This window comes from Nyctibius grandis, chromosome 3 (genome assembly GCF_013368605.1).
Source record: "Nyctibius grandis isolate bNycGra1 chromosome 3, bNycGra1.pri, whole genome shotgun sequence".
Taxonomy (NCBI): Eukaryota; Metazoa; Chordata; class Aves; order Nyctibiiformes; family Nyctibiidae; genus Nyctibius; species Nyctibius grandis.
Genome location: NC_090660.1, coordinates 43,335,861 through 43,362,816, shown reverse-complemented (window position 1 = coordinate 43,362,816; position 26,956 = coordinate 43,335,861). Strand labels below are relative to the sequence as shown.

Genomic DNA, 26,956 nt, shown 5'->3' with positions numbered 1-26,956 from the left:
CATAAAGTTAGCAAGTACTTCTATGTCCTTCTGTCTACACCTTTTCCTTGCCTCTGTTCCTCATCTGTAAGTTGGGAAAAGTAGCACCTCCTCGTCTCCCACAGCTGTGAAAATACTTGAGCACAACACAAAATCCCATGGGCTGGGGGATCACTTTATTTTCCAAGTGGGACATAATACAATTGACCAAACACGGAGCCTTCTACTGAAACAAGAGGGACAAAGCATAACATCATGTAAACCCTCCTCCAGTGAGCATGATGCACTCGGCACAGAACATAGGATGGAAAAATAATATGAGATCATGTAATCAAAGACTGGATAAGGATCTCATCGATGTACCATAACAACTTAAGATCACAACCAACGTCTTTCTAATATTACAAATACAAGCAGAACAGCATTACAGCATAGAAGTTTGTTTAAATACAAGTCTAACCAGTTGTCAATGACTCAATCACCTTAGAACCCCCATGCCTATAACGTAAAGTTGCTCGATTTTGAGGTTCGCATTAAAGGAAATCACAAATAAGATAACAAACACAGAACAAAAGAAATTTAATTCTAGAACGCATGCCGATGTACTATAAATATATTACAAATTATTTCAAAAATCTTAGTTTAATATATTAAGACTACATGGATAATTAAGAACTATGCACACTTTTAAAATGTTTTCAAGATGCTTGTAAATAACATGTTAGACATTCAACTAAAAAAAAAAAATCTGATTTATAGGTGGAAGAGATGTAATAAGCATATTATAAGCTCCTTTTTTTGAATAAATTTTTACTGACAATGGGAACCTGTTATCAAATTGCATATGAGTGAGACCTCTGCAGTCAGCTAGGCCAAACCCACATTAACTATGATGAATTATGTGTTGTAATTTCCATAAGGCTATTTGCTCTCCATAAGAACCTCTCTACTGAGGTTTAGAATTGCACCTTTAGGTAACCTACTTTGTACACCAAATGGTATTAAAAGAAAAGCTGAATCTAATTAACTTAAAAATCACTGCTTCTCTTCCCATTAGCATAGCAAATATTTCTCAGTCACAGCAACTGTGCAATGCATTCCTTTTATCATTTGCTGCTAACTTTTAGCTCCAGACAGACCTCACTATTTTTGTTCACACTGTTGTTATTTTCAGGTTGGGCTATATCACACAGTTGGAAAATAAAGCAAGTGGTGCACAAGTGGTTATTTCTCAACTACAGACTTCGTGCTTCTTGACCTAAACGAGCTACCAGTTGATTTCTGGTTCAGTTTTAAGGTGTTGGTTTTGACTTATGTAGTCATAAGGAATCTGGGTAATTTAGAGGTCTCTGGTGGAACTCTGATGAACCTCTTTGCAGTAATTTTAGAAATTATCTTCCACTTGTCCTCCTGTAAAACACACTGCTCAAACTCCAACTCAGACACCAATGCACCTATCAAGCACAGCAAGTTTTGCTTAGAATTTGGGTTAGGGTTTTAGATTTTTTGTTGTTCGGCAATAAAATTGAAAAAAGTGAAATGAATCTCAAAACCCCCTGAGTTCAGTCTTCAGGTATTTTTAAAGTAAAACAAGAAAAGGCAAATGCAAGATTCACAGTTCGTCTGAGGCATTGATACTATCATTCTTTTGGTCATAAATGCGAGAGTTACAGAACTCAAGAAGTAGAAGATCAAGGGTCTGGGTTTTCTGTTCAAGGAAACTAAAATCCAGTTCTTTCACCTTCCAGGAAAGTGCCTCCACCACCATAATAGAGAATATTCTAGCGCAGGGTGCTCCTGAAGCTTTACAGAACTATTTAAACACTTGCAAGAGAAGTCTGAGAAACCTAACTTAAGATGGCGGTAGGTGATCCCATTTTAAATTTATTTTATCAAACATTGATCACAGATTTAAACCAAGGCCTCCCACATTGTTTCTTTAATTCTAGGTTACAAAATCATCCTAAAAGGAGTTTCCCCTCTGTTTTTTCCACTGATACTTCTGTTTCACACAGAACATGTAAATATTCATAGACACAGCCACCAGCTGATTCACTCATTTCCTGAAAAAAAAAAACCTAACTGCATTCCAGGCCTCAACTCAGTGAAAATTTAATAAAATTAATATAACTTATTTATATATTATTAAATTAAGTACACCTCCTCAAAATAGTTAAATGACTAAGTCATTGTATTAGGAAATAGGAAATCAACTTTCCCTGCAGATGAAGGCAGTGAACCCAGATTTTCTGCATCCTCAGCAAGTGCTTTAACCACTAAGATACTACTAATAAATTGTCCTTCAAACACATCAGGAGCAGAAAATCTCCCAAGATTCTGTACACCCAGCAGACAACCAGTACATGAGAGCAGCACTCAGGCAAGATGAGGCTATAGGAGAGAGGCTACAGGGATTCTATTCATCCAAGAAGAAACTGTGCTGGTTCCTATTCCAGAACAACTCTTCAGGACGACCTGTCGTAACTTCAAGCAGCTGCACAACATATGGAACCCAACAAAACAGAAGGGAATTACCAGGATGAGATAGCAAAGGAGCTCCAAGGGAAGGCAAGGATGAACTGAACTACTATCAGCTGTGAGCAACCTGCCATCTGAGAACTTCCCTGACACCTATAGGCTGTGGAGTGGCAAATGTGGTGATGTTTTTTGGGGATTTTTGCTTTTGTTATTTTTAAAAATAAGTTCTACATAACTAAGGTCTGTAACTTTAATGCCTGCACTAGACAAATTAATACACACTGTAACAATGGATAAAATTAGCTGACACATGAATACCTATGTTGTGCTTGGGAACAGACAGAATGGTTTCTGAAAAAAAGAATTTTTGCCTTACATATCTCTTAGAAATCTTAAGGGGTAGGTGCACATGAATTTGGAAGACCCTATAATATTAGGAAAAAGAATTCCAGAAAACTAAGCAGCCACAATGTAGGAATGAAGGTCCTTACATCAAGAGGTAATTGGTTTAAAGGTAGGAAATGATGGGTAGAACTAACTGATCAGCTCATACAGTGGAAGACAGACATCACTGGTAGTTCACAAGATCTGTGCTGGCACTGGGCTGTACAGCCTATTCAGGAACAACACAGAGAGATGACAAAGTCCACTAACATTCACGTTATTTAGTATACCAAAGAACTTAGCATAGCAGCATGCAGCTAAACAAGTCTACCCTCTCTATTTTTTTTTTTTTTCTTTCCAAAGCTATTCAGTCAGTTCGTCTACCTACAGTCTGAAGATGACACACCATCACCTTCCAGATGCACCTTCTGTTGTTCTGCAGCTCACCAGGATACAGCTGAGCAGCAATTTTTGCCTATCCAGGAGTTCAGTGAAGGCCTTGGAAATATGAGATTCAAAATATAGTGGTTTTTCCACAACAGCCGGAATAACGTGAAATGTTATTTTTAAAACACTAAAAAGCCCTGTGCCAATATTTATGTCAGCTTTGGCATAGTTTATTCCTGTTTAGCTTTAATGGAAAATAATTTTTGTCAAATTGAAATGCAACTGCTTGCAACTGCAATAAAGTATAAACTCATGTTCCTGCATCAACTTAATCAAATCAGTTCTGTGTTACATTGTTAACGAGGATCAGCACTCTCAGTTTTCATACCAGTTCTTGAAGAGACAGGAAACAGAGACTGTCACAAACTGATGTTGAAATGATTTTAAAATAATTAAAAAATACCAAATCTTTGAATACTCCTCCAACCCCGTACCCATCTCATCATACACACCAATTTAGCACCAGGTAGCATAGGTCCTGCACATAAACTCTGAGAGCAAGTAAAGAGTTTTTACCTTCCTTTTCCTCTAACAGGTTACCATATGTAGACAATGGTTTGTTAGTGTGAGGTTTTTGTTTTAACTTTCATTATCACTTTTAAAGGATCAAGTGTTTCCATTTGAAGATGTGGCAAAATACAACTAACATCTGCAAGGAATTACCAGGGATTTGGGGAAAAATATGAACCCTATTTTAAGAAAACAACAATTTGAGCTATGCATTGTTAAAAGTAAGCCTGTCAGCTGCTCGTTTGCTCCGTGGTGGCAAAGGTTGTCTGAAGAAAAGAATTGCTTACACATTATAAACAAGAGCACAAATTGGAAGAAACATTCACTAATGAGCAAATGGCATTTACTGACTGGTGAAACTAAGTGCAGCAACATAATTCTTTTCCCCTTGGTTAGGAATATCAAACAACAAACCACCACCTGGGGAAGAATTTAGAGGGCCGTGTCCTTAAACACAAACTTAGCCTTCTCCCTCTCTCAGGTCCTAGACCTTTACATAACAGTGAGTAAGGAAGAGAAAATTTGCTGACCAGATGCGGATGAAGGAATACACCATAACCCACCCCACGATCTGATTCTCAAGAACTACGGATCTTTTCTGATCTTGCAGCAAGGAGAACAGATCAATCTTTTACCCTTCATCCTCAGTGGCACCCACTCAGGGAAATGCGAGCATTTTGAAAGCACGCTCTTCTTTTTAGTTTATATTCAATAGTGCCTTACGCATTTTTGTTACCTTTTTAATACTTTCCTCCTTCATTTATGTTTCTAAATTGAGGGGTGTGAAAATATAGCCAGAAAAAGCACTTCACAGTGAACACAGACCTTACTATTCCTACATTTTTCTTAGCAATCCACTCATAATTACTACACCTTCCTATATACGTGTGCTTTTTGACTTATTCTCCAACATGTATTGAGCTGACTTTCCATTGTACCAGTTGTAACGACCTGAAAGTGTTTTCTCTTTTTTTTTTTTTCTTAATTTTGGTAAAATTTTATTTATGTCTTCCTTTTTTTTTAAAAAAAAATAACTGTTCTGAAATCTTTTCTACACTTCATTTGTATGAGAATTACTGTATTCAATTGCTTTATCAGTGTTGTTATTAACAATAATGGGTTACAATATCCTCTCCAGGTTCTTTCCAGCTTGCAAATACTTTTTGGAAATATCATGTTTTTCTTGTCTACAATAATGCATTCAGTAAGTCTTTAATGAAGCAGTATATAGGCTCTTCATTACCTACATTTTGCATTCTCTCTGGGCCTCCTCAAGCTATACTGTCAAAGATTGCAGATCACATAACTAGGATGAATAAAGTAAAAGTAGTATTTACTTACAAAGGAAATACCTATATTTAAACTCTATTTTGACTGCAAAACATCTCTGGGTAATATATGTGGAGACAAAGAATTGTACACCTTATACCAAATAGACATTAAAATGTCCATCCCAGTTCTTTCTAAACACCAGATTCCTGAGGACAGCAGGAACCAACAAGCATGCCTGGCTGCTTGATGAGATGCCAGCTGAGCTCCCTCTTTATTGTCTCAAAAGCAACAGAATATTTTAAAGGGACTACCTCTTAAAGAAAGAGTCCGTATACCGTTATGACAAGCAGAATGCAAGTTACCCCCAGAGTTCTCTCAAACCTGTGAAGACGAGGAACTCCCACACAATTTATGTCTCACTGGGAGAGAGCACTCAGCTTTTATTTATATGGTCCTCACCCTTCTCCTTTTCTACAGCAACAGAAACAACTCCTCTTTGCGAGACCCCAGCAGGGAAAGAGCTCGACAAGAATAAGAAATGGCTGTTTGAAGCCATTGGAGATCTCATTTATGGACACTCTACTTCAAGAGAGAAATGCCATAAATTAATTCCCATTGTTTTTTATCTAGGCAGTGAAATATTATCTGTCCAATTCTCTATTACAGTGAAATAATTTCCAGACACACTGTTCCAATGGATACAAAGTTCTAAAAAAATCATAACTATTATGCATAAGGCACAAATAAATTGCATGTATGTAATTATGCTGAATAAAGGCATATAAATTGCATTTATGTAATTACACTGAATAGGTTTTCCTTATTTGTACCTCAAGACATGTTAAGAGGAGACAGAGAACTTTACAGGAAAAGTCAGCAATCTAACTTCCTAGTTTATATATTTTATCACAATCTCATAATCTGCATTTCTTAATCCATATTTCATAGAAGAGAATACATCACAGTAAATAATCAGATTAGGTATTAATCATCTTAAGTATCCTACCTTATACAGGAGGGAAGGAAAAAAAGAGAAATGTGTTTGCAAGAATATCTGCCATTCAATCACCACAAAGTCACTAAGAAGTAGTAAACAAAAATATTGAGCCTAACAAATGGTGTTCCTCTGCAACTGTTACACTACAGATTTTGGTATGCAAACAGCAGACCTCCCTTTTGTCAGACAAACAAGATGATCTACCATATAAAAGAAGGTGAGTTTACAACATTTAATACATTTCTATATTTGACAAAAAAGATTTGCCTCAAATCCAGTCTTCCAAGAAGTACTCAAAAAATAAGCATATGCCTCACTAGTCCTTTAAAAACCATTCTCAAGTAGCCCATCTGCCCTACAAATGTAGAAAGTAGGCATAGAGGGATTACACTAAAAATTCTTCCCAGCTCTGCCTATAATACTGCTAAAGTTTATGACCCTAATGCCTACTAGACCATCAACTATTAATACATTTCTTCACTTCCTGGACAGAATTGTCTACCTGTCCATAGCCACATCCCCAAGGAATCACCAGAATTCCACCGTCAAGATGAAGCAAAGACTGGAATTTCAAACCTAAGGTCCAGTCACGACAAACTTACATATTTCCACCCAACACGTAAACCACTCATCTTTAATTAGCAGAGAACTACTATTTGATTATTTACCAGTTATTCCAATAAATCACAAATTAAAAATAAATATTGAAGTTAATTCTTTTAGAAATGGGGCACACTGTATCAAGACAAATGGTTCATCCCAATATATCAATCTAAGTAGTACCACCTAGAGACCACAAATAAATCCATCCAGCAGATTCAATGCAAAGACTTTCTAAAATACTTCCCACACCCTTCCATTTGTCTCCATAAATTTAAGCTCATCAGAGGCTTAAATCAGAGGCTGACTCTGAGAACTCATCTCCTTCCAAGAAGCTGCTGCCTCTCATTTCTCTCAGTCTGAAGTCACAGATTGTTCGCTCATGGTGCTCCACACCTTTCCTCACCTTCTTGTGTATGAACAGGAGTGGGAAGAAAGATTTATACCCCAAAACCCTGGCACGCTTCCATCTTTCAGAACGCTACCTGCCTGGATTTATTGAAGTTACTTACATTTCAGGTCCCACACAGTAGGCACAAGGCAGACACTGGAGGAGAACAGCAGGGAAATTAAGCCAAGACAACACCTTCTGTCCCTCAGTTTCACCTGAAGCTCACCAGCTGTAGCTGTCCCAGTGACCCAAACAGCAGTAACATCTGTTCCTTGGCACAGAGGTCAATTAGCAGATCTGGTCATGTTCATACCAGCATCCAAAATGGGGTGGCTGCATTTCAGCTTTCTTTTCAGTACAGTCCTTGGGCTGTGCTAACTAGTAAAGCTTTAGTGAATATAGACCAAAAGCATGACAGGAACCATACGAATAATTTAACAGCATAGATAATCACCCTCCCAGGCTCAGAAACCTTCCCATGATATACGGAAATACTGTCAACATAATCTTCATTCTCAGCACACAGAGCCCACTGAGGCCCACTTAATGGGCTCCTCCAGACCACCTGGCTATTCATTTCACCATTGCAAAAACAAGAAGTGGAAACTATCGAATGTCTTCAAAATTCATTTAAGATCAACAAAAAACTCTAAAAGTTAACATGCAATAATTATAATTTAATGTTACCAGCCGGTATCATCACAGGTCTGTGGTTTAAACCATCTGGATACATTTACTATCTACTTTTATAGTTTACACACACACACAACTGCTATGAGTTCCTTGAGTTTACAAGGATTGTTCCTGGAATAACTGCAACACTCTTATTATCATCCATATGTACTCTCATCAAAGCCACCCTAATGTAGCTTCTCCCTGGCAAATATACACAGGTATGCACGTGCACCCTCCGATGCACGTAAAAATATACGTGCGTTGCCAGTCAAGAATAATGCGGAAATAAAGGCTTTTAAAGAAATTAAGAACAATTACCAAATACAGCAGTGAGCCTCTGACGCTCCTGAATGCAATCTATTTAAAGCATGACACATAAGCAGGTGGCATAGAAAAAAATAAATTTATAAAAACTTCCCCCTCACCAAACAGAACACGAATGTACTGGAAGAAAAACAGTGCCATCTACTGACAACATCGGTTTTACTCAAAAACGACTTCTCCGGACGGACTGATTCGTATGTTTTCTCTATGCAAAACTATCAATCTAAAACCACAGAAAAGTATCCCATGAACTAGACTGTGGCACAGAACTATAAAACTATATATATTTTGTTATAGTATCATTCATTTCAAAAACTTGTATGTTTAACTCTGAGCATCACAAGAACTGTAAATGATTACCAGAAGTTACCTAGTACCTCTACTTCCTTCAAGGCTTTACCTCTGCCATCCATGATATACTTTTGCCTAACCTGATTTTAAGTATCTCCAGTAAAGGATATTTATATCCCCTTCCCACACGTCCTATTCCAGTATCTATCTCTGCTTTTAGAAAATTTCGCTAGCACTCAAACCAAACATTTTTCTGACATTTAAGGTCTATATTTCTAATCCTGCTAAAACTGTGTTCTCCCGTTCCTTTTCAAAAGCCTTTTACACACACTGTTCCCCCTCCTTCCCAGCCTTATTTGCCTAAGAATGCCAATTTGTCAGTCATTCCCCATTATCACAATTTACAGACTATTATTGTCTGCTCTCCTTTAAACGCAATCCAGTTTGTCCACATCATTACCTCAAAGCAAGCCACAAAACTGGACACGATAATCCAGCTTGGCTTTTCTGATAAGAGATGAAAAATTAGTGTATGTATCCTGTGTGCAATGACATGTTATGAAGCTCATAAAGCCCAGCTAAGGTTCGTATATAGAAAACCTACCATTGTTTCCTTAACTGTACAACTTCTTTTCCAATGAAAAAGAGATATCAAACTCTTCTGTTCTTGAGAAGTCAGTATTAATTGTTACTTATCTCCCTATTATTGCATTCTTAAGTTGCCAAAGCAACTTTTTTTTTTTCCTGGACATCCCCCTCAGCAGCCACTAACATTTCTGACATCATCTTGGTTCTCTAATTCTTTAAGGCATCCTAGGATGAAGTTTTTAGGATAAAAAAGTCTACAGTTCTGACAATAAGAAAAAAAAAATTAGTCTTTCACAAAATAGATTTCACCTATATATTAAGAAGCTGAGACACAGCTAAAAAGTGTGTCATCGATGAGCCCTTTAAAACTTGTACAAGTTTTTAAGTTGGCCATATAGGTGAGAATGTATTTTCAATGCTGTTGCATTCACTTTGTCTATAAAAGACTCATTTTAATACTTCGAAGGACTTGCATTATTTTCAGATGAGTGTCTAAAGAAAACTGATCAAGTTCCTGTTTTTAACACTGATTCCTCTCAATGAAGCGGGACTAGCCTTATCAGAGAAAAACAACGCTCAATCAAGAGTAATACCTCTTTTCCAAGTTGCATCAGAACTTGCAGTCTTCCATAAAGGAGGACTGTTAGGGCTTATCAATACCAGAAACTGCACTAGTATAACTACATCAGTACTTTTTTTTATCTAGTTATTTCAGATTGACTTCTTGGGTAGATAATCCACAGTCTTTCAATCCAACTTAGTTTAAAACATGTTCCAAATGCCATAAATTAAAATCAAAAGACTTTCTTTGCACCTCTGAAAAATGAGAAGTTGCTTCTCCTCCTCTGTTGTCAGGATGTAACCTAGTTCTGGTAAGAACACCACCCTCCGGCTCCCTCTTGCATCTTTCACCAAAAGGATCAAATGCCCCCAGCCCACCTGCTGCTTTCTGATAATCTTTAGAAAACAGTTATACTATTCCTGTAAAAAACTCCCACACCAAAAATCCGATGAGATTCAACAACAAAATAAGCACCTCAGTGCTTATTACTGACTTTAGTTCTTACAATGACTGTCTTTTAATTAGTTATGGTTTGCCATTTTATTTCCAGTATACGGCAGAGAACTTTTCTTTTTTAAAAATAAAATTTGAGGTCCACCTTCCCAAAGCTAGACGGAATTTCATTTTTATAGTGGTAATGCATTATATATAGGATATTATAAATTTCATCGCCATCACTTTATATGTTAGTCACCTGATTCACATGTTATACAGCTAATATGAACAGGTCTGTATTTGACAGTATGTTGTGCTGTGCCATGTTTTAATAAAAAAATGTTTACATTCCAAAAAGCATTAAGGAAAAAAAAAATAACTTTAAGCGTAATTCATATCGGCTTAATTCCTGCTTATTTATCCAAGGTTCAACAATATTGAGCAATGGAAAAAAGCAAGTATATTTTTTCCAGAAGCAGCAAAGCAAAACACCCTTGTGAAATCCCAGCAAGACCTCCACTCACTTCAGCGGAACAGCAGCCTCTCTCCCTCACTTCACAAACAAACTTACCCTCTTTCAAGCCAGGACAAAACCAACAAGAGCGTGAATAATTTCTAACTAGACACTTGCCTAGCAACTATGATTTGGCTATTTAAGTGTGGTAATTACAGGAAGAGTGAGTTTTAAAAATTTGAAAGAAAGCAGAGCATGAGAATACGCACTGGTTGGCTACTTTTCACTGCCAATAGTGTCAGGCCAAAGTATTTACAAGGAAAAGCTGCGATCAGTGGCAGAACAAAGACCACCGGTGGTGACGTGCTGGGTAAAGGGTGCTCAATACTGCGTAGCCTTACAGGTGTAACGGGCATGATTTTGTAATCAAGCATTGGAGAAAATCAGTCAGTGCGAAGACAGAGTGGAAGTGAAAGGCTAGGAGCAAAGTTCGACGGAAGCATTAACTTTCTTCACGATGCCAACTCTGGCGCGCTACATGGACGTTTTTTTGTGCAAACCAGTAACAAAGTTCACGCTTCGCGACTCCATCCTCCCGCTTCCACGCCCACGCGCGTTCCCGGCCGTACCTCATGTGCAGGATGCCGATGAGCGTGGCCGCCAGCTCGGCGGAGAGGCGGCCCATGAGGCAGCAGCGGCTGAGGCGGGCGAGCAGGGCGGCGGGCAGGCGCGGCAGGAAGTACACCAGCTGCACGAGCCGCCGCTGGGCCTCCGCCGGCAGCAGCACCAGCGCGCCATCTAGCGGATCTGCCGGCACACACACACACAGAGGGAAGGAAAACGCCCGCCTTCAGTCATCGCCACGTGCACGCGCACTGCTGCGCTGCCCAACGATGCCACAGCACCGGCACCTCGGGCAAAACGCTGCAGCGATCACAGAATCACAGGACGGTTTGGGTTGGAAGGGACCTTAAAGATCATCTAGTTCCAACCCCCTACCATGGGCAGAGACACCTTCCACTAGACCAGGTTGCTCAAAGCCCCATCCAACCTGGCCTTGAACACTGCCAGGGAGGGGGCAGCCACAGCTTCTCTGGGCAACCTGTTCCAGTGTCTCACCACCCTCACAGGAAAGAATTTCTTTCTAATATCTAGTCTAAATCTACCCTCTTTCAGTTTAAAACCATTCCCCCTCGTCCTGTCACTACATGCCCTCGCAAAAAGCCCCTCTCCTGCTTTCCTGTAGGCCCCCTTCAGGTACTGGAAGGCTGCTATAAGGTCTCCCCGGAGCCTTCTCTTCTCCAGGCTGAACAGCCCCAACTCTCTCAGCCTGTCTTCATAGGAGAGGTGCTCCAATCCTGCAGGGAACTTGCTCGTTTCTAACTACTCTTCTTTACTTCAGAGTCTACAGCACTTGCTGAAGGGAGGACAATATAACTAACACAGGGGGGGGGCGGGGGGGGGGGGGAAGAAGCAATACTACCAGAAACAGATTTCACAAATCTGAAGCTTATAGTCTATCAGATTAAAGTCCTGCTAACTTGAACTAAAGATTTTAATCTTTCTACTAGCCTTTAGGAAAGGACACACATAGTTCATTCTAACCTTTATTATAAGGGACTGAACTAATCTCCACCCCTTGCCCCACACACATAGACTTTATGTTCACCTAGAGAACACTGGTATTTTCCACATACTGCAACTTCCCTGACAAGTGATAGACAAAATTCATTATGCTGTAGTGTAAAAGTCTTACCATATATTCGAGCAGCAGTGGCTTGTAAACTTTGCAATAATTCTTTGTTCGAACGAGAAGCAGCAGAATGAATTATATCAATCAGCTGATTTGAAAGCTCAGGGTTTCTCAAGCCAAGCAGAGCAAGTTGCTGAGGTAAGCCAGCCAACCAACGAGATAAAACTTTACTTCGACTTCTAAAGAAAGAGGGAAAATTAGTTGGGGAAAACCAAAACAAAACAACACAACAAAAACCCCACAAACTTACTCCTTCCAGTCTTGACTAAGCTGCTTTAATGTCAGGTACAATTAAATTACAATAAACTGCAATACTGTTATTTACTGAGAATGTTTCACCAGAAGATCTGAGCACATTGGTGTGCTACTACAGTTCCATCAGAAGTATTTATTTGATCCATAGGTTTTGCACTGCATATTTTCAACTCCTTCAGAAAGTATTTGTGTGAACTGACCATATGCTGGCAAAGCAACACTTCCATTTATCATCAGTTTTATCAGTTTATATTTAATGAGCTATGAGTCAGGCTAAAACGCCATGCAACTACTACACCCTCAATGCCACTGAACCCCCCAATCAAGTTACTACTCTTTACACTAGACTTTCAAAATTCAATTCTACCTTTGCTGATGTCTTGCTTGTCAATTCAGATACCTCTTAAAGCAGAATGAAAAACTAGAACTCCTGGAACACAGCACCAAACAACCTTATCAACAAAGTGTGCTGTGTCAGACACTCTCCCCTTGTCCATGTAGCCATTCATCACAGAAGGCTATCGTGTTGTAAAGCATGATTTGCTCTTATATACATTCTAGCTTGTTCCTGATTACCTGCTTGTCTTTTATGTGTTCACATATTAATTCCAAGCAAAGGGCTGCATGATCTTTCCAGGCACCAAGCCAAGGCTCATCAACCTGAAATTCCCCAGATTCTCTTCAAGATGGGTTCATAACAGTCTTTTTCCACCCATACATAATCTCCCGCAGTCACCACGGCTTTTCATCGATGACAATCAATAGCCTCACTTCCATGAGACAACCTTCTCAGCACCCTCAGGTATATCCCTGCATACCTATCTGGCCCATGGATTTCACTACATTCAGCTGATCTGATTCTTCACTTGCTAAATTTAAAGAGGTTTTTTACATAAGATCTTACTTGCTCTGCCAGAAGGTCTGGCTTTCTATTGACTCTACCCAGAGCCTCAAGCAAGCACAACTGAGGTGTTCTGGCCAATTCAAACATGAGTGAAAGGAATCCATAGCTTAGGTTGCCCCTGCATTTCTTACAATTTGGGCTTTTGTAGGCATAAGTAACTACAAATAAAGTCAACAGAATGAAGTCTCAAATGACCTTGTTCACAGACCACAACTCTTCCATGTATCTTCTGCTACAGCCTAGTTATCTTTAAAAATTACACTTGCTATTTTTCCCCACAACCTTAGTACAGAGGCAGCATATAGCAGGAGAAATAATCACAGGATTATTGTTTGCAACTGCTTGGTTAAATTTTACATACATTAGCTAGATGCTAAGTGCACCAATTTTTGTTTTGTACAAATACACCTCTTCCCTCTTCTACCATTCCCTCAGGTAATCCAATTCTTCTGGTTTATTTCTCGTTTCCTCTGTTCAGGGAATGCTTCTGAACTGTATGTCACCAGAAAGTTTCTATTGGCACACTCATGCTTTGTGTGCCGGTCGTCAATGATAACATGAAGTTTAGCTCCAAGAGAGCTCTCAGGAACTGTATAAGCAGACTCCCTCCACTTTCACCGCTCCCGCTGTTGTCACCTATGTACTGTATCCCACTGTACACACTCCTATTCTTTAAGCGACATGCCATCTTTTATACCAAATCCAGACTGCATTACTTGTCTTTAAAGGTAACCGTCAAAGTTCTTACTGTCTGCATTTTCACACACCAGTTCTCTCAAGTCTCTGGAATAAAATTTACCTAATCCTCCTCTTTTGCATTCATTTGACAACATTCAACTCAATTTTGTTTACAGCACTGTTCCCATATCTGAGGACTCTGACCACCCCTTGTGTTTGACACGAATTATAATAATCTTCATTGAAAAATGGGACAAGATATTATTTATATTGAAGGACAACCTGAATTCATCCTAATTTCAGACCCACTTCTTCCCTTATAGTGTGATGGTTAAGAAGCTTTTGCTATTTTCACATTCTACGAAAAAAATAATTCAGCTTGACATTTAGAAATTGCTATTTCTAACCTGCTTGTCAGAAAAATCGGAATGAAACCAGTTTGCTTATGAATTCCTTTTTTCCCCCCTTCTCTGTAAGTGCTGTTTGCCATAAACACTTCCTAAAAGCTGGTCAGTAAACAGCAAAAAAACTTAGACAAGTTCTTCTCTAGCCTAAGACAAATCTGCATTTGTATTTATGATGACTCTCCAGACCTCCTCCCCCATTCCAATCAGTTGGCCTGTTCATGCTTCAGGAAACTTCACTAATTAGTTTTTTTCTTCCCTTTAAACATCTTTGGAGCTGATCTTTAGAACTTGACAACCTCCATTATAGATCTACTTTTATTTACCCTTTCTGGCTCAAACTGAAACAATCTTACAGACCAATCCTATCTTTCATGGGCTACAATTTCTATGACACCCTGGCTTATCAAATCAAGTATCATTTATAAACCAAAAGCATTTCATCAGCTTATTACTAAAGTGACCATTACATGAAAGAAGCTGCCAAGCTTCAAGGTACGTCTTTGAAGGTGTCAACAAGAGTAGCATAATAATGGCAAAAATTATTTCATTTTCAAAAGACCTGACAAAATCCATCACCAAAAACTTTTTAAGGAAACTAAGAATCCATGACATAAGAGGGAAGGGCCTTGCATAGGCAGATCATGTTTAATGGTAGGAAAAGCCTGGAGAAAAGACAACTGAAGTGGGTGAGTTGGAGGTAGGCTCAACAGAGGTCTCAAATTACTTCAAATCAATCACTTGGGGAAGAGTGGCTGGAAAGCTGCCTGGTGGAAAAGGACCTGGGGGTGTTGATCAATGGACAGCTGAACATGAGCCAGCAGGTGCCCAGGTGGCCAGGAAGGCCAACAACATCCTAGCCTGTATCAGAAATAGTGTGGCCAGCAGGACGAGGAACTGATTGTCCCCCTGTACTCGGCACTGGTGAGGCTGCACCTTGAATACTGTGTTCAGTTTTGGGCCCCTCACTACAAGACAGACATTGAGGAGCTGGAGAGAGTCCAAAGAAGAGCAAAGCTGGTGAAGGGTCTGCAGAACAAGTCTTACGGGGAGCAGCTGAGGGAACTGGGATTGTTTAGCCTGGAGAAAAGGAGGCTGAGGGGAGATCTCATCACTCTCTACAACTACCTGAAAGGAGGTTGTAGCAAGGTGGGTGTCAATTGCTTCTCCCAAGTAGCAAATGATTGGACTAGAGGAAATGGCCTCAGGTTGTGCCAGGGGAGGTTTAGATTGGATATTAGGAAAAATTTCTTCACCAAAAGGGTTGTCAAGCATCGGAACAGGCTGCCCAGGGAAGTGGTTGAACTATCATCCCTGAAGGTATTTAAAAGACGTGTAGATGTGGTGCTTTGGGACATGGTTTAGTGGTGGACTGGGTAGTGCTAGGTTAACGGTTGGACTTGATGATCTTAAAGGTCCTTTCCAACCAAAACAATTCCATGATTCTATGAACATACATCAAGACCAAAACATTAATTCTGAACCTTGTAATAAATCAATCAAGTTTTCTTTCACAGGGCAATAGGCCAAAAGTGCCTACCTAGCCTTTGAATCATGTACACCTAAAAAATAAATCCTTGGAAAATGTTCTAACATGAATTCTGCTCCTCTTACACTGCTCTTGACAAGTTTTCAAGAAAAAAAAAAAGGACAGAAGTCACAGGAGGGCTGAAGGAGCTATGACATCAAACTGAATGGAATACCATGAATGTCATCCAGGATCTACTGCGCAATCCACATCTTGAAGAAATAAAAAAAAAAAACAGTTCCTTCTAAAGGAAAGAAATGGATCAGTACAGTACACAAACATTATGCTGTCTTAAAATGTCTTGTCAGACATAAAAGTGCAATTATCTTGTTTGCAAAGAATTTTGGAGATTTCATTCTTCTGTTACTAAAAATGTCACAATTCCATGTAGAAGACTACGAAGAACAGCAGGAAAACTACTGTTATTCGTGATGTCTAAAGGTAGAAAGTTAAAGCTTTCTAGATAGTTAGATGATCACATGAAACTGGATGAGATGCTCAAGACTTCCAGGTAAGCAGAGAAAACAGTGGTTATGTCATCTCAGGGAAATTAGTCAGTACGAAAAAGATCTGTTTTTCACTCTGGGTGAAGAGAGGAGGAAAACGGGATATTCCCTAGCCACCTTCCTGTCTTTCAAATACCCTATACTTTTTATAATGTTCATAGGGTAGCGTTTGATATTTCTGTCTGTAGAGCTAATTACACGTACTCAGGCATTACCACAAGGTAAGACTTAACAAAGCAAAGGAGTTGCAGAAGAGAACAATTTTCCCAGAGCATGACTCTGCTACCGGATACCAGCACTTCTAGGGGCCATGGGTTTGATTTTTACCTAATAGCAGAAACGGGTATCATGGGTGTGGTCTTATGTCCCTTTGCAGTTCTCAAATGAGGTAGGATTAATGCAGCCTGATCTGTGTTTAAGGATTTTACATAGCTGGAACCAGATGACTTGGCTTCTGGAAAAGTTGAGACTTGGAGACTATTTGGTCGAATTTTATGATGAAAAGGTGTAATAACAGCAATATAGAGAGTAATATCCTCTGACTTGAAGAAAGTCAGCTATCTAATAGATGCATGAAACTGGGAACCCGAAAGGACAGGAAAATCTTCTTAAACCTCGTATCTGTAGAATCACGCATTCAAAACAACAGAATACTACTTTTCTTAAAGAAAATAAGTACAAAAGGCTAGACCGGAACCAAAGGCACTAAGTCATAAGTCCATGGCCTCAGGCTGAAATAATGGAAATGCTCCATGGCTATAGCTGCAGAATCTTGATGCATCTACTGACTAGCACACAGTCAGTAAAAATGAGCTTGCAGCAATGTACTTCAAGTTAAATTTTAAATCATTAAGATTTATCTAGTACTTATGTCAAGAAAAAAGACAACTAAGCTAACACGCATCTCAATCTCACAACTCATAGAGAACCTAATTTTCAAATTTCAGCGACACAGTGCCAAAACAGATTCAGAATGAAGTTTTAGAACATCCACATAGAAATTCAGTATTCTAACTTTTGAAATAAATATACTATGTTGAAATAAGAAAGAATACATAAATGGTTTTTACCTGATTCTTTGAGTCCTCAAATCTTCTTTTTGGTAAACTCTGCTAAAAAATTTCAAAAGCAATGTACGAACAGGAAAGAGGAGATTCCTTTGCTGGTATAGTGTATATACTGCTTTTATCAAGGGTTCTGTTGCCACTAGAAAGAAAATACATAAAAACTTGAAGTAGGGCTTCTTAATATTCTTATTTTATACAAACATACACAGAAGAGCTATCATCTGTATATGCAACTGTCTACATTTAACTCCACAGGGAAGTACCAAAATGTTTTAAAACAACTACTGGATAGACTTCTGAACCATTGAAACACCTCCTTCTTGTGTAGCTTGTGAAAGAGACACACGAACGAATAGAGACCACACGTAAGTGAAAACTTGAGACCTTCCTGAAGACAAGACACTGCATGGTTGCAACATAGCTGAGAACCAATAAAGTCCTCCTTTCCACTGCTGTCTTCCACATCCTCTTCCACTAGTGCAGTAACCTCACACCAATCTTCTTTTACTCCTTGCCTATGCCCACCCAAACCTCACTGTCACTGTGCCTTCAGTTCTCTGTATACTATCCCTTTCTCCCTGCCACACACACCAGCCTTATCAGCTCTCCAAGTCTCGAACCAGCTGGCTTCAAATCACATTTCCCGATTAACCAGAAAATACATACCTTGAGAGGCCACTGGCAAGCCACTACAAAGAGAACTGCTAAACTCGCACTGCAACCTTTTCTTCTCTGAAGCTCTCGTCACCTATGTGTTGTCACCAGACTTAAAACAATGTATGAAAGTTCTACCCTTTTGTCAAAGTTGGCTAAAACCAGCCAGCAAGTGCAGAGTCATTTTAGTAGACTGAAAAACAGACCAAACATTTTCTTCGGAAACCAGATTAAACCACTGGATGTAAAAATTAACGAAGTGTGAAAAAAATAATAAAAATATCTGAATTCAGAGAAGACAAGCCTGGAAAGAACAGGGAAGCATCTGAAAAGTTGAGCGATAGATGAAGGGTATGAGACCTGACTCAATTTGCCTCAGAAGAGCTTGAGGTCCCAATGAATTAATTTCTTTTGAGATACACCTGAGCAGCAGCAATCACTTCATTATCTTCATAAACCAAGACTGGGAAACCTTTGCCTTTCCATTCAGGGGTACAGAGCAGTCTTGGTAAGTTATGTATTCAAAATAGATACAATTTTGTGTTCCACACTGAACAGAGCTAGTTCTGCCCACAGAGACAAGAATTCTCCATACTAAAAATTATTCTGGATCCAGTCAGGGGCTGGTCTTCACCAGCCAGTAAAACTCTTATCAGGGAACGTATTTAAGTTATCATATAAGAATTCTGACTAAAATACACACTGTAAAAAGCATCTGAAACAGGACAGTCACACTCAAGCATAATTAGGGAACCATTTAGAAGCTGAAATCTAACATATTGGTCAACAGAAAAAGATACCAAATATTAGAATGGATTTTAATTAAGATAAATTATTAAATTCTTTTCATTGCATCAGGAGCATCAACTTATTCAATTCACATACTCTTCTGGTGAAGATTCATCTTGGACAGTGTTTCTTAAACAGAATACTTGCTTATTCTTAATTGAATAACAATTATACCTTTACGTATTTTTTAGCTAACTAATAAACTGTTAACTGTACAAATATAGTAAGAATTAAATATTTTAAGTGTGTAGAACATTCATTCACCTTCCAATAACTCTCCTTGGCATGTTTAGTAAAGCAGGTCCTACTATTCAAATTTCTTCATATGAACAGGACAAGTTTAAAAACAGAAGCAATTTAAAAATGTATTCTTAAAAAGTAGTACTTAAAAGGTCCACATTATACAGACTTCCAAAATGCAGCAAAAGTCCTCATGATTTTTAACATATCTCAGTTTTAACTGGCACTTGGCAAGCCTCCTTCTGAAGTAACTGAGTGTGCTCTCTTCGTTACTCAAAGAAATCTATCAAAAATACAACTAGCAGGCAAGCTGCTGCTAAAGTGATACCCGAGAGATGCAAGAAAGGGGCAGACCTCCTAATTACAGAGAGCAGATCCAGAGTTTGATCTTAAACAATGGAGAGAAATCTTCAGACGTCACAGCTCGAAGCTCTTCTTGACATCCACAAAAAAGTTGCATTTCATCCCAGCATAAATAGCTACTCAAAAAAGGCAACCCTGAAAAATCTGACTGCAAAAATACCACCATGCTTTTGTGGCATAACGTGCAGGAGGTTATGGCCTTATTTAATCTCTCATTCATTAGCTCTTTGTTTTTTCTATCTAAAATTCCCCGCTTTTGATTTCCATTGTATGCTAAAAACCTCTCTCAACCTGCTGTCAGCACTCCTCCTAATGCAGCCCAGGACACCACTGGCCTTCTTTGCAACAAGGGCCCACTGCTGGCTCTTGTTCAACCTGGTGTCCACCAGGACCCCTTGGTCCTTTTCTGTCAAGCTGCTTTCCAGGTGGTCAGCCCCCAGCAGTACAGATGCATGGGGTTGTTCCTCTGCAGCTGCAAGACTCTGCACCTCTACTTGTTGAACCACCAGCCCATTTCTCCAGCATGTCAAGGCTGTATTTCCTCTACAGCTAGTAAATGAATTTTAATCTGACATCTAGTCAGGCTTTTACTACTGCACAAGGATTATCTTGAAGGGATGAGATAAATTGTCCACACAAACAGATAGGGATTCGTGAGGTAACCATTTTCCTACTTGCAGTGAAATTCCTCAACCTCTACAGGATCAGCAGATGAGATCCCTACATCTTTTGGAATTTCATTTAAACTTTTTTTAAGCTTATTTATTTTCTGCATTCCTGAGGAAAATTATTGCACTAAAATGGCCACTTTGGTTAGAAAAACACCAGCCATTATCCACTATCTGGTAAAAGTTTGGTAGAGAAAGAAAAAAATCAATGTTTCATTACAAGGAAAAGTGTGAAGTACCTCATTTAACAGTCTAACAATAGTTTGGAAACAACTTTACTGAGCAGCAACTCTTCTGCTTCAGCTTGGCTGGTGAGACAGGCACATCTCCGACTGTGGACTATTATTTGCTTTCAACAGGAAGCTAAATTTGGTGTGCGGATAGGAACAACTACTTATTATCTTTGCCACTGGGGACACTGGAATAGACAGATTCCTAAATAAAATGGATTTGGAAGGACATACAACTAACTGCCAAAATATATTTGAGGGACATTTGACATCTTTTCATCTTGCAACACTAATGATGAAACCTGCTGCTAAGGGCAAAGCATTTTCTATAAACTCTACTTGGCTGCGTGGCTGTGGAATTCACTTCTACCAGACTGCTAAGACACAACAGACCCCTGCCACCTTTAGACTGACTGAAAAATTCCTTTCTTAAAGAAGTCCTACATCAATCACTTAACAGACATGTCAACTAAGGTTTCATCTGGAACACAACCAAGTAGGACTTGAAAAGTGAAAAAAAAAAGCCAAGCCGAAATACTGTATTGGTCCTGCAAGCCACAACTGAAAATAGGTTTTCTCTTAAAAAAGGATTCAAATCAAACTCCTTGGAAACTTCCATCAGAACTATCTTGGCATTTCATGTCATCACAAAACTAGAATGGTCATCTGAATACTCAAGGGAGTCTGCCGGCTATGTTAATAATTTTAAATAAGAACTGGAATATTAACATATTAGGCACCTCTACATCCTAGTAATTATTTTTTCAATGAATAAAACTCATCTTCCCATTTATAATAATATCTTAAGAAGTAAAAACAGAAAACACACAAATATATTAATACTTTGCATATCAACAGTATGACTAACAGCATTCCTAAAAATAAAGCAGTCTTCAGTGCTACACACAGGCAATATGACTATGAAATTCAATTTACCTCTATAGACAAAATACATTACGACCTAACAACTGAGGACAGAAGATGAAGTGAACTGAAAATGCTAGAATAACTCAAGATCTTTGTCAGAGCATAATTTTGCTTTTCAGAAACTATTCATATCTTACCTTTGTTTTGCTGTATTTGCATTAGTCTCCAAGTCACACCAAGCAATCTGTTCACCTGCTTGCTATTCAGCTTGCTGCCGTCCTGAAGAGTATCTGTCACAAATTTCCTTATCATGTCCAGCCAACCAGAATCCATCTGAAGTGTTGAAGTGCTTGCTAGTGAAACCATTATGTCACACAAGGTTAAGTTCAGTAAAAGATGGTCTACGCTGTTTGAGGATGTCATACAATACTTGTTGCTACGGGCGGGGGAAGGGGGAATAATAAAAAAAGGAAAGAGATTTCAAAAAAATATTTTGTGCCTTTTAATATATGTTGCTTTGGTAGAAATTATACTATGTAGAAAAAAAATTCTAAGTGTAAAGTTTTAAAGCCAATACACATTTTAAAAGTCTTCATATTTGACATGTAGGTACTTGCAAATTTTTGTTCTGCCACCAAAACGTCTATTTCTCATATTTATAGTGGCAGCAACAAACAGCTCTAAATTCTATCACTATGGCTGGTTGCTCCTGTTTGATGTTTTTACTCTGGCCTAGTAGAACTTTTTAGGTGACTGAAACCAGTAAAGGCAGGCTAAAAAAATTAATCCTTAGTTTCAGTCTCCTCTGCTTCTTCTGTGAGGAATCCCATGGATTTTGTCATTATCACACAATGACAAAAAGCACCATGAACAGCACAGAGAAATCCATTCATGTACTTTTTTCCAAATTCATGCGGAATCAGAAACACATTTTTCACCATCACAATATTCTGTAGAACGACCCTGCTGCCCTACAGCGGTTTGAAGACAAAATTAAGGGATATCAAGGGTATTGCAGCTTGACACATAATGCTAGAACTTCTCTACTTGCTGATTAGTCACTCACAGTATACAAAAAAAAAAAAAAAATCACAGCATTTATCTGTGAAAATGAAACAAAAAGCACTTTAACCTGTGCTAACGTAAGTGTAGTCACCCTTCAGTTCAGAGCCAACCATTACAATATGAGCAAATAAATCTCAGCCTGTAGACATCACTTACACATGGCATGAATGACAGTAACTTTTTCATGTTGAGAATATGTTGGTACTAAGCACTATCAGTAGTACTGTGCCAAATTCCTGCAACATACTGCAAACTGGAAAAGGAAGGAAGCCTCAAAATGCCATGCAAGGTTTTCAAATGCAGGCCTTTAACCCAATATATTGGTAAGCAAGGAAAAAAAAGCAACAACTATTTTTATTTTCATGGCAGGAAGCTAAGGTTCCAGAAGTCTTGAAGTAACACTCAAAAACACAAAAAGGAGTTTCACAGATTATTTCTCCTGCATGTATCCAACAATACATTTACTTTGAAGTGCAAGAGTGGGGCAAAACTTAGTAGCAGAGTGAAGAAGGATCAACAGAAGTATGGTTAGTCAGAGTGTCGTCTATAAGACAAGATGGTTGCATCGCCTAACTATCAATTCTGAGATTTTCATTTTCAAGGAAGGGTGTTCAGGTCAAAACCTGGAAAAGCAAAACACCTTTTGGCTTTATAAACTTAATGGGTAAGACTCAGATGAAATGAAAGCATTTAATGAAGAGCTGTGCTGTACCTCTGATCTCTGTGCCCTTCCCGGAAGAGAAAATGCAACAGTCAAAATATCAAATAGGATTTCAGCCTCAAGCATACCTGCACCACCGTAGACCCTTAGCATAAAAAGAGCTGCTTCTACTATCACAGCTCAATCTGCACTGGCATGGTTTGCAAGTTTTTGAAACTAAGACAGACACTGTTTGATACCCATTATACATACACCAGTGTTTTCTATGGAGTGCAATGGTCCAGAATGACTCCAGAACAGACTTTGCATGAATACAGTCTCGCATCTGGGAGCTGAGAGAGGAGACAACCTGCTGCTGCTCTGTACCAGAACAAAATTGGTGCACCCACTCTGCCATCTCAATAGTGAAAAAAATGTGAGTGTATGACTTCTCCTGCTCCAGTACTGCTTTGCCATACAGGATAGGCACAGTGTGTCCGATCTCCTCTCCTAGCTGTATTTATCCTGCCCTGTAATACAACTATAGAAGAGTAGATGTGCATGAAAAAAATGTTTTAAGTATGTTTTGATGTAACTCCACAGGCAACTGAAGAAAACATGCAGAAAGATGAAACTAGTCAGACTACCACAAATCACCATTTAGCAAGATGCAATTCCCAAACAAGCAGTCAATAAAATATTTTCACTTCTCTAAGACAGCATTTTAATTTGTACTGGAGGCTATTCAAAGGACTTCCTATACAATACTTTTACAAAGAACAACCAAAACTTGTCAATTCAAAGCAATGCTACCTTCCTATAAAAGCTTCTCCACAGATCTTCAAGGAATATGCAATGAAAGGTTTTCTAACATTAAAAACTTAATACTGGATAAAGCATACGACTTGCATGATCTCACTTATCTTATGAAATTAAAAGCTGTAACATGACACTGATTTTCTTCTTACCCTTTGCATGAATCTCTCTTTTTGTGCTTTACTGTTTCTTGTAAAGAATAAGGAAAATGACGCATGAAGTGGTGCTTGAAATCAACAAGGTAATTCATTCGAAGCCATAGTTCCTGTTAAGGAAAGCAGATAATAGACAGAAAACATGGTAATAAGTGAAATACACCAATGCAATCATCTTCCAAAATTCATTATTGGAATCAATTAAACACAGAAGCTTTAGCTTCTGTTTGCAATTTTTCATATATATTTACTTTCAGACATAAATGTGAAGTCCTGTACATGAATCTGAAGGTGCACAAAACAAGGGAGTAAAATTATAAGTCAAGGCTGAGTGACAACATTTAATCCAAACTGGACCGGTATATTTTCTTAGCACATAGTAACGGGGGTATATGCAATATTAAACCAAGTGAGTTACAGATGTGAATTGAAAGTGCTTTTATATCAATTTATCAGCATACTTAAAATCAGAGTGAACTCTGATTTACTTGCAGTGACTGTCCTGAGTTTCCGATAAGATGTATTCTTACACTGCTTTCATCTTTCCCCATCATTAGTGTACTTGTAGTTCAAATCCCACTGACACAAATATTTTCCAGTAGAAAGGCCATCCTTACAGAAAAAGGGTTTTTTTCAGTATTTAAAAATAATTTTACTTTGTGGGTTAGCAGACACTCACAGTCACCATTCCACAAACTGTCCAGCAGAACTCATCACAAAAAAAAGTCTGCACTGCTATCAAATTGGTCAGGCAGAATAATCTTTTTGATATTCAAGTATTAAGAACATAGAATGACCATTAAACTATTTCAAAGATTAATAGGTTTCCACTAGGCATATCCATAGTGGTTTTCCAAAGTGTCTCTAATAACCACTTTGGTCCATAAGCCCAAGGGCTATTAAACAAGCAAAGCTTCCATTTCCAAACTGAGCCATTTGAATGCATTTTATATATAAAGGTGACCATAAAGGAAAAATAAGATTAACAGTTTATCTTATCTAAAACACAATATGCTCAAAAAAAGAAAGTTATACGGACATCAGATTTTTTTTTTTTTTCAAAACATCCTAAGGTCATAATGCAACTGCATGTGCCTAAACCAGATACATCTTGACACAGGAGCACTCCTTTCATGTGACCAAAATGCAGGCACCCTATAGCTAAGAGCAGCAGCTCTGCAGTACCCTAAGGAAAAGGCTAGGGGCAGCTGAGCAGGCTGCCACAGGTATTTACCTGGCCAACAGCCTGCCTTCTGCCTGCTTCCAAGAGGCCTTCTAGAAAAGATGAAAGGGGAACAGCGTGTTTTGTTCGGACACACTGAATCCAGCCCTCAGGCTGTGTACGTTGGATAACTCTGGTCTAATGGAACGATTGCACAAACGATTTCCAATAATTATTCTATACGTAGATTTCTGTTTAGCAAATGGACCTACAGTCCTAACCACAGGTAAAAGAAAGAGCTGTCAAGACATTCCTTCCAACTACTCTCAACAGCCAAAATGGAAAGAGAAGAGTGTTCTTTTTCCAGTTTGCAAAATCTTTGGAAGAGCAGCAGAAGTTACAAAAAATAGCAATTCATTTATCAAAGACAGACAAAATAATCAGGGCAAAAAAACTTCAAGGATATTTTTCAAAATTCTTATTGAGGTTTTGACTCCATGTCTTGTGATAGTACCAATCATGACAAAACAAGGTAGGTTGCACCAAGCAATTACAGGATCTCACACCACCATTATCCCCTACCTTTCCAAGGGTTTAGAGTTTGTTCATTTCTATACCCCCACCCCTGTAAAACTCGTCAACACATAAAACCAAGGAACAAACAACTCCATTCTACTCTTTGTTCAAATTTATATTCTAGAGGTTATCTGGGAGACAAAATGCTCCTCTTCTCCAATACCACTTTCAGTTTCAAAAGCTTTTGTGCTGCAGTCTGTCAGGAAGGATTCCTGGAGTCTCACTGCTCAGGTCAACAGATTGTTTTCTAGAGTAAGAGACTTGACAAAATCCAAACTCAAATTCTACTCAAAGCCTAGGCTTTTTCCCTCTTAATAAAATATTTCCACTACTTCTAATCACCAAATCACTAGTTTCCTATCAAAACAAAATGAGCTGTCGTCGTTACGCCACAGATCACTTCTCCCTTACCATTTTGTACGTCTCATCATGTCGCTTTGTGAGTTTCCACAATAAATGTATTATACTAAGCACTTGCTGCATAAGATGCTGAGATTCTGATTCCAAAAGGTTTCCAAGAATGGGAGCTGATTGTGCAGGAGATGCTTCAATCCAGCACTCAATCAGTAATGGAACTATTATCTCAATAAAACCTTTTAAGTTTTCAGCCGAGGACAGGCCTTTTTCTGCACTGTCCATTACACTTGCCAGAGACCTAAATGACAAAAGCACAAAAAAAAAAAAAAAAAAAGAAAGAGATAAAGATCACACCTTTAAAACCAGATTAGAGCAGTATCACTTTCCTCCTTTCTGAATAACAGGAAAAATTACTTTTTTAATACATTGAATGTTTGCTTGCTTTCTTGCTAGACATTTCAGTACGGAAAAACGGGAGTTCAAACCATCTACAGCAAACCTGCTCCCGAATCTCCCTGCAAGATTGTGTGCTTCTGTAACAACTTCTTAGATTCCAGTATTTCTTTCCCCATTGTTATATGTAAAGTCTATAAAGTGGAGAAATATGATTTGCATTGTCATATCACCTTCAACCAACAGACAGAATTCACTGTACTCGGCAAAACAAAACAAAAAAGCTTTACGTTTCAAGCTCCTTAAAGCAAAATAATGAAGCTGACTACAAATTATTGTCAAATGCATGAGGTTTATTATCAGCTATAATAAACATAACGGTTGTTCATGTAAATAGGGAAAAAAAAAAAATCATTCTGCAAAACTGTAACTTTGGTTCCCACCTGATGTTTACCTACAATGCTCTGGAGAGCAGCTAGCTGGCAAATTATTAAAATGA

The 26,956-nt window shown here is 38.6% G+C and overlaps 1 protein-coding gene across 4 annotated transcripts in view; it reads right to left on the bottom strand.

Moving 5' to 3' along the window:
• The window catches only part of TEX10 (testis expressed 10), a 61,191-nt gene that overhangs the window by 22,135 nt on the left and 12,100 nt on the right, over nt 1–26,956 (bottom strand). For 2 of the 4 annotated variants that reach the window (XM_068396885.1, XM_068396884.1), the window contains exons 5-10: nt 26,119–26,362; nt 23,967–24,079; nt 21,491–21,729; nt 17,486–17,621; nt 12,144–12,319; nt 11,017–11,194 (exon numbers count right to left, since the gene is read on the bottom strand). In XM_068396885.1, the coding sequence (XP_068252986.1) occupies nt 11,017–11,194; nt 12,144–12,319; nt 17,486–17,621; nt 21,491–21,729; nt 23,967–24,079; nt 26,119–26,362 (1,086 nt within the window). The remainder of the gene's footprint in view (nt 1–11,016; nt 11,195–12,143; nt 12,320–17,485; nt 17,622–21,490; nt 21,730–23,966; nt 24,080–26,118; nt 26,363–26,956) is intronic. The other 2 variants (XM_068396887.1, XM_068396888.1) reach the window with 2 other exon arrangements.